The sequence below is a fragment of the Strongyloides ratti genome, assembly GCF_001040885.1.
Source record: "Strongyloides ratti genome assembly S_ratti_ED321, chromosome : 2".
Lineage (NCBI taxonomy): Eukaryota > Metazoa > Nematoda > Chromadorea > Rhabditida > Strongyloididae > Strongyloides > Strongyloides ratti.
In genome coordinates this window covers 6531791-6546214 of record NC_037308.1, presented here as the reverse complement: position 1 = coordinate 6546214, position 14424 = coordinate 6531791, and the positions used below count along the sequence as shown (strand labels likewise).

General features: G+C 24.3%; 9 protein-coding genes across 9 annotated transcripts; 4 read left to right on the top strand and 5 right to left on the bottom strand.

Annotated features, from left to right (window-relative positions):
- Window positions 1-434: 434 nt before the first annotated feature.
- Window positions 435-1427, top strand: SRAE_2000208100 (Rhomboid-related protein 2; the record flags this gene model as incomplete). Its single annotated transcript, XM_024653108.1, has 2 exons — window positions 435-488; window positions 540-1427. The coding sequence occupies 2 exons, from the start codon at window positions 435-437 to the stop codon at window positions 1425-1427; spliced, it is 942 nt and encodes a 313-aa protein (XP_024506617.1).
- Window positions 1428-1730: 303 nt separating this feature from the next.
- On the bottom strand, window positions 1731-2168 carry SRAE_2000208000 (Hypothetical protein; the record flags this gene model as incomplete). Its single annotated transcript, XM_024653106.1, has 1 exon — window positions 1731-2168. One exon carries the CDS (start codon window positions 2166-2168, stop codon window positions 1731-1733), a length of 438 nt encoding a protein of 145 aa, XP_024506616.1.
- A 429-nt stretch (window positions 2169-2597) lies between these two features.
- SRAE_2000207900 (Hypothetical protein) lies at window positions 2598-3843 on the bottom strand (the record flags this gene model as incomplete). The annotated part of the gene is made up of 2 exons (XM_024653105.1): window positions 2598-3644; window positions 3700-3843. 2 exons carry the CDS (start codon window positions 3841-3843, stop codon window positions 2598-2600), a joined length of 1191 nt encoding a protein of 396 aa, XP_024506615.1.
- A 1565-nt stretch (window positions 3844-5408) lies between these two features.
- Window positions 5409-6736, top strand: SRAE_2000207800 (Glycylpeptide N-tetradecanoyltransferase 2; the record flags this gene model as incomplete). The annotated part of the gene is made up of 3 exons (XM_024653104.1): window positions 5409-5571; window positions 5619-5897; window positions 5934-6736. The coding sequence occupies 3 exons, from the start codon at window positions 5409-5411 to the stop codon at window positions 6734-6736; spliced, it is 1245 nt and encodes a 414-aa protein (XP_024506614.1).
- Window positions 6737-6816: 80 nt separating this feature from the next.
- On the bottom strand, window positions 6817-7143 carry SRAE_2000207700 (Cyclin-dependent kinase 2-associated protein family-containing protein; the record flags this gene model as incomplete). The annotated part of the gene is made up of 1 exon (XM_024653103.1): window positions 6817-7143. One exon carries the CDS (start codon window positions 7141-7143, stop codon window positions 6817-6819), a length of 327 nt encoding a protein of 108 aa, XP_024506613.1.
- Window positions 7144-7389: 246 nt separating this feature from the next.
- On the top strand, window positions 7390-8142 carry SRAE_2000207600 (Sugar transporter SWEET1; the record flags this gene model as incomplete). Its single annotated transcript, XM_024653102.1, has 3 exons — window positions 7390-7396; window positions 7484-7783; window positions 7823-8142. 3 exons carry the CDS (start codon window positions 7390-7392, stop codon window positions 8140-8142), a joined length of 627 nt encoding a protein of 208 aa, XP_024506612.1.
- Window positions 8143-8332: 190 nt separating this feature from the next.
- Window positions 8333-10027, top strand: SRAE_2000207500 (Conserved oligomeric Golgi complex subunit 8 family and Cullin repeat-like-containing domain-containing protein; the record flags this gene model as incomplete). Its single annotated transcript, XM_024653101.1, has 4 exons — window positions 8333-8369; window positions 8411-8535; window positions 8579-9871; window positions 9914-10027. 4 exons carry the CDS (start codon window positions 8333-8335, stop codon window positions 10025-10027), a joined length of 1569 nt encoding a protein of 522 aa, XP_024506611.1.
- A 61-nt stretch (window positions 10028-10088) lies between these two features.
- Window positions 10089-11464, bottom strand: SRAE_2000207400 (Tryptophan 2,3-dioxygenase; the record flags this gene model as incomplete). The annotated part of the gene is made up of 3 exons (XM_024653100.1): window positions 10089-10345; window positions 10397-11243; window positions 11291-11464. The coding sequence occupies 3 exons, from the start codon at window positions 11462-11464 to the stop codon at window positions 10089-10091; spliced, it is 1278 nt and encodes a 425-aa protein (XP_024506610.1).
- An 822-nt stretch (window positions 11465-12286) lies between these two features.
- SRAE_2000207300 (Fructose-bisphosphate aldolase, class-I family and Aldolase-type TIM barrel domain-containing protein) lies at window positions 12287-13387 on the bottom strand (the record flags this gene model as incomplete). The annotated part of the gene is made up of 1 exon (XM_024653099.1): window positions 12287-13387. The coding sequence occupies one exon, from the start codon at window positions 13385-13387 to the stop codon at window positions 12287-12289; it is 1101 nt and encodes a 366-aa protein (XP_024506609.1).
- Between the last annotated feature and the right edge of the window lie 1037 nt (window positions 13388-14424).

Genomic DNA, 14424 nt, shown 5'->3' with positions numbered 1-14424 from the left:
TTTTCTTATACAATAATATGTAATCTAAAATTTGATTTCAAACAATATATATCAAAGAAATTTGATTTTATATTCATTCATATCTTTTATTTACATAAGATAAGGAAAAAGATAAGAAATTATAAGTTACAATATTACGAAATAAGATAATCTTTTTTACAATACTATAAAAATAATATTTTGTCTGTAATTATTTTATAATAAATTCTAATACTCAATTTTAAAAAAAATTAAACAATTCAAGAAATATTTCTCATAAATGGACCAATCTATATGGGAAAGATTAATTTGTTTTTGATATTATTCAAATTTTTGATACTAAATATTATCTTTTAAAACTTTTTTTAAAACAATTAACCCTTAACGTTTTGATATAAAAAAAAGGGTGAAATATTAGGCAAAATAATTTTTCTAATGAAAAGAATAATAATACAATGCGCATATTACTTGAAAATTTAAATATAGAGAAAAAGTTTTTTGATGATACTGTAGGTATTATATTGAAAATTAATATTTTTTATACTGTTTCATTATTATAGTTTCAGGAAACAGATTCATTCATTTTCCACAGAACACCACAAGTTAATGATGAAATTATTTATATAGATGATGATGAAGATAACTGTCCTAACAGTATTTATACTAAAATTAATGATAATTTTAAAGAAACTTTAAATGTACCACCATTGTGTAATTATTATGTTTTTCAAGATATTTTTTCCTTTTTTGAAATAACAAAGCAAAAGAAAAAAATAAAGAACTGCTATAGTCGTTTATCTTTTTGGCAATTACCATTATTTATCATATCAATGAGTATGACTCTTATAATTTTTCAATTTATATATCAAGGTGATTTAGAAGGTGACAAATTTCTTAGATTATTACCACGACCAAATAATGATATATGGAGATTATTTACTTATTCATTATTGCATGGAGATTGGAATCATGTAATTTTAAACATTATAGCATTAATCCTCCTTGGTTTGCCATTGGAATTAATACATGGTAAAATGAGACTTTCAATTATTTGTTTTTTTGGAGTTATTAGTGGAGGATTATTACATTCAGCTTATGATTCCAATAGTTGCTTACTTGGTTGTAGTTCTGCAGTTATGAGTATATTAGCATGTAGCAATTTAAATTTATTTAATTGGAATGAAATAAAATACAAATTTGTATATCTATTTTATATTTTAATATTTGATATTTGGTCTACATATATTATCATTAGATCTTTTAATGATTCTTCAGGAGACATTAGTGGTTTATCACATGCTGGAGGATTAATTGCAGGATTGTGTATGGGTACGTTATTATTAAAAAATTTAACACATTCAAAAATTATGAAAATAATTGGTTGGATATTATTTATTATTTTTATTCCTTTTTTTACATTTTTTTTATATAAATATTTAGTAGTTTAATCTCTCAATAGTAATGATCTTTATGAAACATATTTTATTTTTCTTAATCTATTTACATGCTTAAATAAAAATAAATATTATTCATACTATTAAATAATATCTTTTAAATCCAAAAAAAAATGTTTATTTACTTTTTTTTCTTATATTTTTCAACAATAATTTTTTTTATTATTATTAAAAATTAATTTTTTCTAATATTTCACAAAATTATAATGTAGTTTTTCTTTTTTTTAAATAATTTTATTTCATTCTAAAAACTATTTCTGAGAACTAACAATTTTAATACAACAAAACAATAAAAAATCAATCCCAACGATTTCTTCTAATAAGGTCTTTTAAAGAATCTTCAACGGTTCTATTATAATGAAGCATATTACCTAAATTTGCAACTTTTTTATCAGCTTTCTTAAATTCACTAATTCTTTTAGGTTTTCCTGGCATAGTGGCTTGTTCAATTTCCTTTTGTTTAGCTAATCTTAATTCTTCTGGACTACCATATTTATCCCAATAAGGTTGTTCTTTATCATTTGTCAAATATGGTGTAGAAAGGTATCTCATAACACTGTATTCCCTTTCAAATCTTTCTCGTAATAACGCAACTCTATAAGGAGTTACAGGATAGTTTGGCCTTCCAGTAGCTTTTCTTTGGGATAAATTTGGTCCTCTATATCCAATTTCCCAAACACGTCTATTCCAATGAATTTTATTGAGATTACCAAATAATGTATTTGTAAATTTCATTATAACTATAAAAAAATGATATTTATTTGGATAAAATAAAATAGATATTAAATATCGAAAAACAATTGTGAAAAAAATATTTCTCATTAGTATATTTAATTGAAAAGCACATTTTTAAAAAGAATCATCATTACAAAGTAAGATAAAACTACTACCACATATTTTTAAAACAACTAGTGTTATTAAAAATATAAATTTTAAAAATCATTTGTTATAAAAAAGACAAATTTAAACATATACAATATTCTTATTCTTTTTGTCAAAACTTTTTTTTTCCATATTTGACAAAAAAAAATATTTGGTATTCTAAATAAATAAAGACAGATAAGCATATATATAAAAAAAGAATTAACTACACATTCTTATGATAATAAAGTTATATATATGTATATATATTTCTATGAAACATTTTTATATACTCCTTTTTTTCTACGATTCGTTTCCTAATCTTCCATAATTCCTTACCCTTTTTAATTCATTTATCAATAATTTGACCCCATGACCCCACTGTCCGGTTTCATTTCCATAAGACAATATTAATTGGTCAAAGAAAATATTTGCATCTTCCAACATGTCCCTATCTATTGCATCAACAACAAAGTTTAATTTTTTAAGGCATGCTTCACTAATACTGTTAGTTTGAATCATTTGGTTAAAATTTTCTATTCTTAATTGAATTCCTTTACAAGTTTCACCTGGTGGAAGGCGTAATGTTGCTTTTGTTAGAAATGCTACCAATTGACATCCTGACAAAGAAACATCACCGGCTGCTTTTTTTGGTGGAATATATGTAGCTGGATCTGGTTGAGTTATTGGTCTTCTCTCCTCAGACATTACTACATGTGGTGGAGAAAATATAAGATAATTTGAGGGATTCTCTAAAGGTACTTCAGTATTCTGAGGCATTGCATTGTGTCCCATATATAATGGTTGTTGTGAAATTTGACCAGGAAATGAGGTTTGTTGTGATAATACAGGGTTTGTTACACCTACACCAGAATGAACAACCATTTCAGTTCCGTTAGGATTTCCTTTTATATTATCTATTCTTTGAATATTTGTCAACATATCATCGTTTTTGGGTAATCCTATTTCATCTTTTTTGTTTTTTAATGACATTTCCTGATGTTGTTGTTGAAATGTATGATATGGCTGAAAAGCTGAATTAGTTAAATGTTCTGAAGTAATACTACCACTAAATGACGATGAATGTGAATTAGAAAATGGAGCTCCAAAATTTTGATTATTTGGTTGTCCTTGATAAGTATGTCCTTCTTGGAAAATGCCGTTATTAGAAGTTTGAAGTATTGCAGGATCACTACCAAAAGTATGTTGATTTGGAGAATAAGTTTGTTGACTTATTTGGGGTATTGGTGCGTAATTTGATCCAAATGAATTTTGATGTTGTTGGGGATAATTTTGTTGTTGTGTAGTTTGTTGCAAATTATTAAATGAATTTGAGTCAATGGTAGAACTCTACAATAAATAAAGAAAGAAAAAACTAAGACATGATGTTACTATAAAAACTAACTTGAATCGAAGGATCTACAGGCCGTCTATGTTTGGACATCAAACGATTTGATGAGGGCCGAGTTCCACTTCTACTTAAGTCAGGAGGATCATTCCAACCTGGTGTTACACAAGGTGGCAATGGTGATGAGTATGAAGAGGACATGTTTGAAAATGGTATCCTATAAAAGTTTCCACTAAAAAAATTTAATTAAACAACTAACAAATAGATCAACTAATTAATTATATAAAATATCGAAAAAAAATACCCTGTAAAAATACAGACTGATTAAAGTATAAAATAAAAAAATAGTATTTTAATTGATATAGATTATACAAATAAAACTATAAATTTTTGTAGAATAATATAATATTCATTGTAGCACAATACATACACAAGACAACGTTGGAAGGAACGATCTTCCAACATATGGAACTAAGAAGTATACAATCTTCGTGTTGAAACTTTAAGCAAATATGAAAAAAATTAAAACCTGTTATTTTATAAAGATTTTTTAAAATATCCTACAAAACTGGTATCTTTATTTAATAGACATACATCAAAATAATTGTTTTTTATAAAGATTTTTAAAATATATCTTAAAATAATATACAAAATTATAATGATTTTTAAAAAATTAAAGTTTCCTATTATATTGAATAGAATATATTTGGAAAAATTAAAAAAAGTTATACTTAAAGAAAAAAATTAAACTGCAGAAAGTATATTTAAAATTATCTACATTATAAGTAAATTAATTTATAATTGCGTATTTGAAAAATCACCAGTATAAAAATATTTAAATAGATATATATGTATATACATAGTATGACAACGTACTAAAGAAATAAATATTTAATGTTTGTAATATAATGAACAGTAAATAATTTTAGTATTGATGCATTAATAATGAAATTCTTAACATATCCTCTTCTCAAGAATAATTTTTTTTCTCCATAATGTTAAAATTATAATAAAAATTTATAAAGAGTAAAAAAATAATTATAATAATTAATATAAATACGCATATGTGTTAACAAACTTATACATAATAACATATATCTTTAATAACAAAATTGTTGCTATGTAAAAATTTATTAAACAAAAAAAAATAATAAAACTTTACATTCACGTGTATATTATAGAAAAAAAATTAAATTTTTTATAACAATTAAAATTAAATTTATTTATTTATAAATAATTTTTTAAACATTTTTTTTTTATAATAATTTTAAACAAAATATAATATATATTTAAAAATTATTATTGTAAAAATATTTAAAAGCATTGTATTTTAATTTATTTATTAATTTTTTTTTTTCATAATGGTGTTTTATTTTAATAACAGTTGTTTAAGGTGTTAAATTTTTCTGAGAAAATTATATATATTAAATCATATTATACGGAAAAAGAACATTTTTCATTATATAATTTATGTTTATTAAAATAACAATATGAAATAAATTGAATTTAAAAAAAGTATTAATATAAAAATAAACTTATTCTAATATTATTATATTTCTTATAAGAACATATAATATTCCTGATCTGATAAATTTTTATTTAAAAATGAATGACAATCTTCCAAACTTTTGTTTTAAAACGATTTATCTTTTCAGAATGGCTTTCTCGCATGTTATTTTATCTTTTATTTATGCTACGTTTTAGGTTTTCTTTTTTATTTAAATATTTCTTCCTAATATTTTGTTTTAGTTTGAGTAAGATTCATCATGGATGCCAAAAAATTAGGAGAAGCTCTTAAAAAAATGAAAGAATTAGGAATTGACCCAAAACAAATTATGGCTGCAACTGAAGGAGGTGGTATTAAGGATATTGAAGAAGCAAAAAATCACACTTATGAATTTTGGAAAACTCAACCTGTCCCAGGTTTTGGTACGTTTTTATTATCAATATTAGTAAATATTTATTTTTTTTTTTAGATGAAGTTGTAACTGAAAATACATATATTCATTCAAATGAATATTATAGTAAGAATACAAGAGTAGAACCGTTTTCTTTACCAAAAGGATTTGAATGGTCTGACATTGATATTCATAATGATGAAGAATTAAACGAAGTTTATACATTATTAAACGAAAATTATGTTGAGGATGATGATTGTATGTTCCGTTTTGACTATGGACCTAACTTTCTTAAATGGGCTTTAACACCACCAAAATGGTTAAAATCCTGGCACTGTGGTGTACGAGCTACCTCTAGTAAGAAACTACTCGCTTTTATAACTGCGATTCCAGTTACTATGAGAACATATGACAAAACAAATCCAATGGCTGAAGTTAATTTCTTATGTGTCCACAAGAAGTTACGTTCTAAGCGAGTTGCTCCTGTTTTAATACGTGAAATAACAAGACGTGTTCATCTGGAAAAAATTTACCAAGCTTGTTTTACAGCGGGAATAATCATTCCAAAGCCAATTGCAGCCTGTCGATATTGGCATAGATCACTTAATCCTAAAAAACTCATCGATGTTGGTTTTTCACATCTTCCAAGAAATTCAACCATTCAAAGACAAATGAAACTCTATAAATTACCTGAAAAACCAAAAACACAAAATATCAAGCCTTTAGAAGAAAGACATGTACCATCTGCTTATAAACTCCTTTCAAAATATCTAGAAAATTTTGATCTTGCACCGGTAATGACTGAGGATGAGTTTAAGCACTTCTTTACACCAGTAAAAGATGTCATTTACTGTTATGTTGTTGAAGATAAAGATGGTAATGTTACTGATATGTGTTCTTTCTACAATCTTCCATCTACTGTTGTTTCTCATCCTAAGCATAAGGAAATTAAGGCAGCATACAGTTTTTACAATGTTGCTACCACTGTATCATATACACAATTATTGAATGATGCACTTATTTTTGCCTCAGAAAATAAATTTGATGTATTTAATGCTCTTAATGTTATGGATAACAGTGAAGATGTATTGAAAGAACTCAAGTTTGGTATTGGAGATGGTAATCTTCATTATTATTTATATAATTGGAAATGTCCTGAAATGCCTTCTTCAAAAGTTGGACTTGTTTTACAATAAGAATTTTTATAATTATATATTTTACAAAGGTTTATTTGCTTAAAAAGTAATAAATTACATATAAAAATAAACAGGATTAATTATTTCTTATTATCCAATTCAAGGTTACATTCGCGAATTAAAATTCTTGCATGTACAATGTGCCTTTTTAGACGTTCTGTTGAATTTTTATTTCCAGCATAACAGGGTTTTATATCTTTAGACATCTCTTCAACTAGTTTTGTCAAATCATCGTATTTATTTGTATTTGAGGTACCTTCATTTGATGGTGTCTGAGGTTGTGGTGTTCCACCAGGTGTTCCGGAACGTGAAGCTTGTGGTGTAGATGCTTTCTTAATATTTTCTAATTGACCTTGTGCAATAGAAGACAATACTTCAGAGGTTGTTGCTGCTGTTGGAATAGACATATTATTTAGTTAAAAATAAATTAATTTATAAGACTTAAAAATTAAAAAAGCAAAGTAAACAACCACAACAAAATTCCAAAAAAAGTTTTAATAATCTTCTTTGTAAGACATTTCTTTATACTTGCATTTTTTGATAACAAAAATTCCACAAGATAAAGTACAGTCGATTGCAGTACTGCAAATATTATTTGTTCATTTACTTTTTTTAATAAAAAAAAAAATAAATACTAAACATTAACAAAGCTAATGGTATGTAATTAATTTAATTTAAATTCTTGTTAAAATCCATAAATATATATTTTTTAGGTTTTTTTATTTAATCATGATACAATTCTAACAGTTTTATCAATAACTGCAATTACAACATCAATTTCCTTATTTTTTGCAGGTGCAGAGATATGTCTTAGAATAAAAAGAAAAGGTAATACAGATGGAATAGGTTCTGCACCATTTTTGGTAACATTTTTAAGTTGTGCTTTTTGGCTTCAGTATGGAGTTCTTAAAGATGATCATGCAGTAATAATGGTTAATTTTATTGGTTGTATGATGGAAGGTGTCTATATATGGTATTATAATATTAAAACAAGAAATAGAAGAAGATTTCATAAGATATTATTTATTGAATGTTCAATTATAATATGTATGTTATATTATATTAATCGTGATGGTGAATTAGAAGATAAAATAGAAAATCTTGGTACAATTTGTGTTATTTTTAATATTCTTACAAATAGTGCTCCATTGGTTGATTTACATACTGTTATTAAAACTAAATCTACAGAATCAATGCCATTACCAATAATATTAGCTGCTTTGGCAGGTAGTGTACAATGGTATTTATATGGTTTTCTTTCAAATGATATTTATTTACAAATTCCAAATGGTTTATCTGTTTTTTTATGTTCTTTACAATTAGCTTTATTTTGGATTTATCCATCTAATAAGAAGCCAAATAATTCGAATGATGAAAAAAATTTAATTTCATCAGAGATATGTTAAAATGTAATAAATATATTTCTATCATGTATTTATTTTTGTAAAGTAATTTGTTTACTTTAAAAATGTTAGTTTACCTAAAAAATATATTTTTTTTAATGTTTAAGAGAGTCGCGGTTTGTTGATATTACGAGTATTAAATTGCCACGCGTATTGTTTACTTATTTATAAAAATTTCTTGATTTTGCAGAACATGAGTGAATATGTTAATTGGAGTTATAATGATTTAAGTAAGTTTATATTTTAATCAATTAAGATATATTTTACTAAGAAAATGAAAAATTATTCTTATCACATTGTTGGGATAATTTGAAAGAATCTCTTAACCAATTAGCTTTTTCGAATTATAAGACATATGCTGATGCTAGTAGAACTTCTCAAGAATGTACTACAACAGTATGTTTTATTAATTTTTTTTTTTTTAATAAAAAATTTTAAGATAACTCAATTAGATGATTTTTTAAAATCTTCTTTACCAGAAATTAATCATATAATTAATAGTGCAAAAGAATTTTCTGAAAAAAGTAAAGAAATTTATAACAATTTTGATACACTTAGAAAACTTCATTCTTCAGAATCTGTAGGAAGGCAATTAATATCACTACCAAAAATGATGGATGATTGTGTTAGAGAGGGACAATATGAATCTGCATACATGTTAACTAAATTTGGATTAGATTTAACGAGAAATAGATTAACTGAAAAACCAATTGTAAAAGTTGTAGCAGAAAATTTAATGGAATCAAGACATAAATTATTAGATGAACTATTTAATAAATTTGCTTTTTCAATAGATTTAGCAACAAGTATTAAAGTTATTAGTAGCATTAAACAGATTCCTTTTGTGACAAATGTACAAATGAAAGTTTCACTTCTCCAATACAGAGATCTTTATTTAGATAAATTATTAGCAAATATAATTGAGGATCAAGATTTTTATATGAAAATGATTGATATATTTAGAGATTGTATTCATGATACAATTGTTTTATATATTTCTGTATTTCCTGAAAGAGTTGTTTCAAGAAAGAATGAAAAAATTAAATGGGAACAATGGAATAAAGGATCCCAAACATTTCTTCTTCATTCCTGGGCTCTTCATAATATTAATAGAATGTTTGAAAATTTAGAAAATATTGAAAAAAATAAAACTTTAATTGATATAGAAGCTATTTATATGAAACTTGTTAGTTGTGCTTCCTCTTTTTCAAGAATTGGATTAGATTTTAGAAATACAGTTGCTGATAAGTTTAAACAAATAATGCTTAAATATACATTCCATAATATTGATACTTGTACAGTAAAATTAACATCAGCAACAAAATTAAATATTGTTAGTGCAGATGAAAATTATGAAAATGCTACAAAACCATTAGTTGAAAATGAATTTCTTTCTGTTCATTTAAATAATTTAAAGACACATTGGTCACTTTATCGATGGGATGATGGAACAGTATATGCTAATGATATTGTGGCTATTCTTAATGACATGAGGCATTTCCTTTTACCATCTAATTTAAATTCAATAATAATAGTATTAAAAAATTCATTTAGACAAATATTTGAATGGTTAGATAATTTCATTAGTGAAGAATATAGGAATAATGAACCATTGGCAGAGATGATGTTTATTAAAGAAGTTATTCCTTATATTGAAGCATGTTTAAAAAAAATATTTCCATATGATTTAATTAATGATTTATATAATGGAGAAGTTGATGAAGATGATTATGTAAGAATTATTTTTTATTTATTTAATAATATTTTTTTTTAGAATTCATTTTTAACATTATTTGATAAAGAATGTTTGAAGAATTGTAACAATGCTGCTTTTTTTGAAAAAATTTATTATGAAGATAACAACAAGAATGAAATAGAAAATGAATAACTTTTATGTTAAATTATAAAAAAAAATATTATTTTATTTGTTGAAAGATATAAAATATTTTCTATGAATTATTTGATTCATCTTTTTGATCATCAAATTTAGCGGAATATAAAGTTTTATGATGACTGACAGATTCAATCATTCCTCTTGTTGGTTTTGATATATAAACTCTTGGTATTATCCATGTACTTAAGTTAAATAAATCAAGGAAAATTTTATATTTATCTGCTATTGTACTTCTAAGATATAAATATCCACTACTTCCTCCACTTCCCATTTTATTTCCTATCATTCTTTGAACTGCCAATAAATGATTATCTATAATTTGAATATTAATTTTATTTTTAAAATAATTTAAATGACACTTACATCTCCATTTAGTAAATAATGAATCTATATCCATAAGATAGACAAGAATTTGATATGGTTGTGAAAATCTAGGCATCTCTCTATGTAAACAAATCATCATAGCTCCTTTCATAGCATCATGACTTAATCGTCTTTCTCTTTTTTCAACAGCTGCCTCATGATATTCTTTATTTAAAATTGTTTCATAACTACTTTTTGTTTTTTCATACTCTGCTATTGCAACCATATATCCCTCAGACCCTTCTGTATAATTTTCAGCCTCATTTTTCATATTATCAAGATATTTTTGTACACCCTCCTCATATTGAGCCCAAAATCCAGGTTCTTTTTCTGTTGGATGAATACCAGGAGTTCTCTCTAACCATTTTTCAATTAAAGCAAATAATGATGGTTCTTGTTCTGATTTTTCAACTTTTATTCTTTCCTCCTCTGTATCAAATGCATTTTTGTAATGTTGAGCATTATATTTGACACGATTTCTTGGATCAATTCCAAGTTTATTTTCTAATAATCTAAATTGCAAACTTTGAAATCCTGAACTTGAAGTTAAAAAACTTCTAAATTCAATAAAATCTAATGGAGACATTGTCTCAAGAATTAACATTTGATCAACTAATAATTTTAAGATACGAACAATTCTTTCAAGATAACTAACAATTTTTAATGTTTTTGTTTCATCAACAAAACTTCTATTTAATAATTCTCTAATAACATCAATATCAAATATTATCTGTTTAAACCATAATTCATATGCTTGATGGACTATGATAAAGAGATGTTCATCATGAACAACATCACCATCATTATTTGCAGAACGTAACTCTTGAGCATCTAAAAGTTTATCCAACTACAAATAAATAAGATAAATAAAAAAAATTATTTTTATTTAATTACCTTTAAATATGTTGAGTATGATAGTGCTCCATGGGCACTTTCAAGTCTATTAACACCTTTTTGTGCTACATCATCTTCTTCCTCATTACATCCAGCTTCAAATACAACTTTGTTTTCCTTACATTTTTTGTTACCCTCAGGTTTCTGAAAATAAGGACATCCACCACTAGTCATTTTAAACTTTTTATATTATAGAATCTGTAATTAAAAAGATTTATAATATTAATAACAATTATAATACATTTATTTATATATATAAACTTTATCATCAAATAGGCAGACCAAATGAATCATAAAAAAATAATTAATTAATTAATTACTATAAAAATTAAACCATAAAATTAATTATTTTAATATAAAAAGTAATAATAAAACATTATAAAATATTCAATAAATCATAAAACAATCATGATGAATCAATTAGATTAAAAAATTATAAGATCATTAAAAGATAAAAGTCGAAAATTATAATGCCTACTAGTAAAACTTTCTCTTATATTCTTAATTTATAATATGTTTCAATATATAATTATATTAAGGACGATTATAAATATAGCATAAATAAATTAAAAAAAAAAATCTTCAATATATAATAAAAGGCAATATAAAGTGACAAGAAGATAGAGTAGAATTATAACAGTATATTTTGTAATTGTTTCAATGAAAAGTATTTAAAAACACGTTCTTGATAATTTCTTCTTTTTGACAATTTAACATATATTCTTTAATTTTTTTTTATATATAAACATTTTGGTAAATATTTTTTATTTTAATATAAATAAATTTAAAAACATATATTTAATAAATTTTTTATCTTTCTTTTTACAGTAATAATATTGTGTAGTAAAATAATATAAATACTTTTATATTAAAATATTAATTATTTCTTTGAAATTTATTTAATATTTAAAGTAATGGTATTTTTATATAAAAAAAAAATTTTTTTATCATAGAATGTTATAAAAAATAGTAATGACAAAAAAAAATCTTTATATTTTAATATGAGTGATTAGCTACAAAAAGACTTTCTGCAGCAGCACTTGAGGAAGATTCCCCAGCATATTTTCCTAAAGAAGCATCTCCATTAGCTTTGGCTCTTGTTAAGAGTGTTTTTTGAGCTTCACTAATATTTGAATCTTTTCCACCCCATGCCTTAAGAACAGATGCTTGGAGGGCTCTTCCAAAACTAAATGTTAAGACCCATGGTTTGAGAAGCTTACATTGATTGATAGCATTCAAGTTCTTTGAAGCTTCTAATTCAGATTGACCACCAGATAAGAAGACAACTCCTGGAACAGCTGCAGGAAGAGCACGACGAAGAGCTGTTACTGTGGCAAGACCAATGTCTTCTGGAGTACATTGACCTTTGTATGATTGTCCTGGAGTAACCATATTTGGTTTCAAGAGTGTTCCTTCCAAATAAACATGATGATCAGAAAGAGCCTTGTAGACGTAAGCAAGAGTTTGTTCGGTAACTTTTTGACATCTAGCAAGATCATGATCACCATCACAGAGAACTTCTGGTTCAACAATTGGTACTAACCCATTTTGTTGGCAGATGGAAGCATAACGAGCAAGAACATTGGCATTCTCAAATAAAGCAACATTAGATGGTGTATGAGATTGAATCTTTAAAACACAACGCCATTTAGCAAAATCACAACCTCCCTTCTTAAATTCAGCACATCTTTTAGCAAGATTATCAAGACCTTGTGTAGTTCCTTCATTAATAGTTCCAGCTAATGGTACAACTCCAAGATCAAGTTTAATTCCAGGAACAACACCTTTCTTTTTTAATATATCAACAAATCTTTCTCCATTAGAAGCAGTTTGATTGTATGTCTCTTCATAAAGAATAACACCAGAAATATTTTCTCCAAGATATGGGGTTGTAAAGAGAAGTTCACGATATTTAATTCTATTGGTTTCATTATTTTCAAGTTTAATTGTATCAAGACGTTTTCCAATAGTACCTGTAGATTCATCAGCAGCTAGAATTCCTTTACCTGGTGCAAGTATCTTAGCACAAATAGCTCTAAGTTCATCTTCTTGTTTTTTTGTAAGATAAGTAGAGTATGATCCCCCAACTTCAGCCATATTTAAATTTAATCTATAAAAGAAAAATCAATCAATAATAAAAAAAAATTGAATAAAAAAAGAAGAAGTATAGTAAACAAAGAAAAAAAAAATTTTTTTCCTTAAAAGTATAAACATATCAACTTTATTTATAATAAATTTAATAAAAACAATATCTAAATATTGAATGATTTATATATATTTATATAAAGATGACCTAATCAAAAAGAGTAACAATTAAAGTAAAAATTATGTCGCACCAACGAACCCTTTTAACGCAATGTTATATATTGATAGCTATACAGTCTATTTCTATCATATTATATAATACGATCAAGAAGTTAAATATTATAATAGATAGAAAAATGTCATGTTTCATGATTTAAACTACAAATTATTATTTTTTTTTTATATATATACATATATTTTTTTTTATCAATTTTAAATTATTAAAAGAAAATTTTAATTAGTACAAAAAAAAAGATATATATTTATATATTTGATTTGTTTAAGTAAATAATATATAACTAAATATCTAAAACATTATTTGATAAAACAATATAATATCTTGAGAATTATATATATATATTATCATGTAAGAGAAAGACTGTAAGTCGTTAAAATTTAAACAATTTTATTTGATTAACTTATTTATAAAAATAAATGTAAAAGTTGATAAATAAATGTCAAAGAAATAGTTTTGATTTATAAAATATTTAATAGATGATGAATTATTTACAACACATTTAATATTATTCATATTTATAATATTTTTTTTTTTTTGGAAGCGTATTAAAAATTTTGCACTAAAAAAAATTTGAATAATAAATATGAAAGAAAAAAAAAAAGTTTAGTAGTATAAATTTTATTTGCTTCTGGTAGGAAAAAATTTTAAATTATCACGTATGTTAATAATTTTTTTTTTTTTAGTCCTTGTGATATAATATGTTGATAATAAAAAATAGGATAGTATATTAGTAGTAAAAAATTATTACTATATAAAATAATTGATAATAGTATAGTTTTATACACTTGTTTTTTTTTTTCCAAAGTAAAGA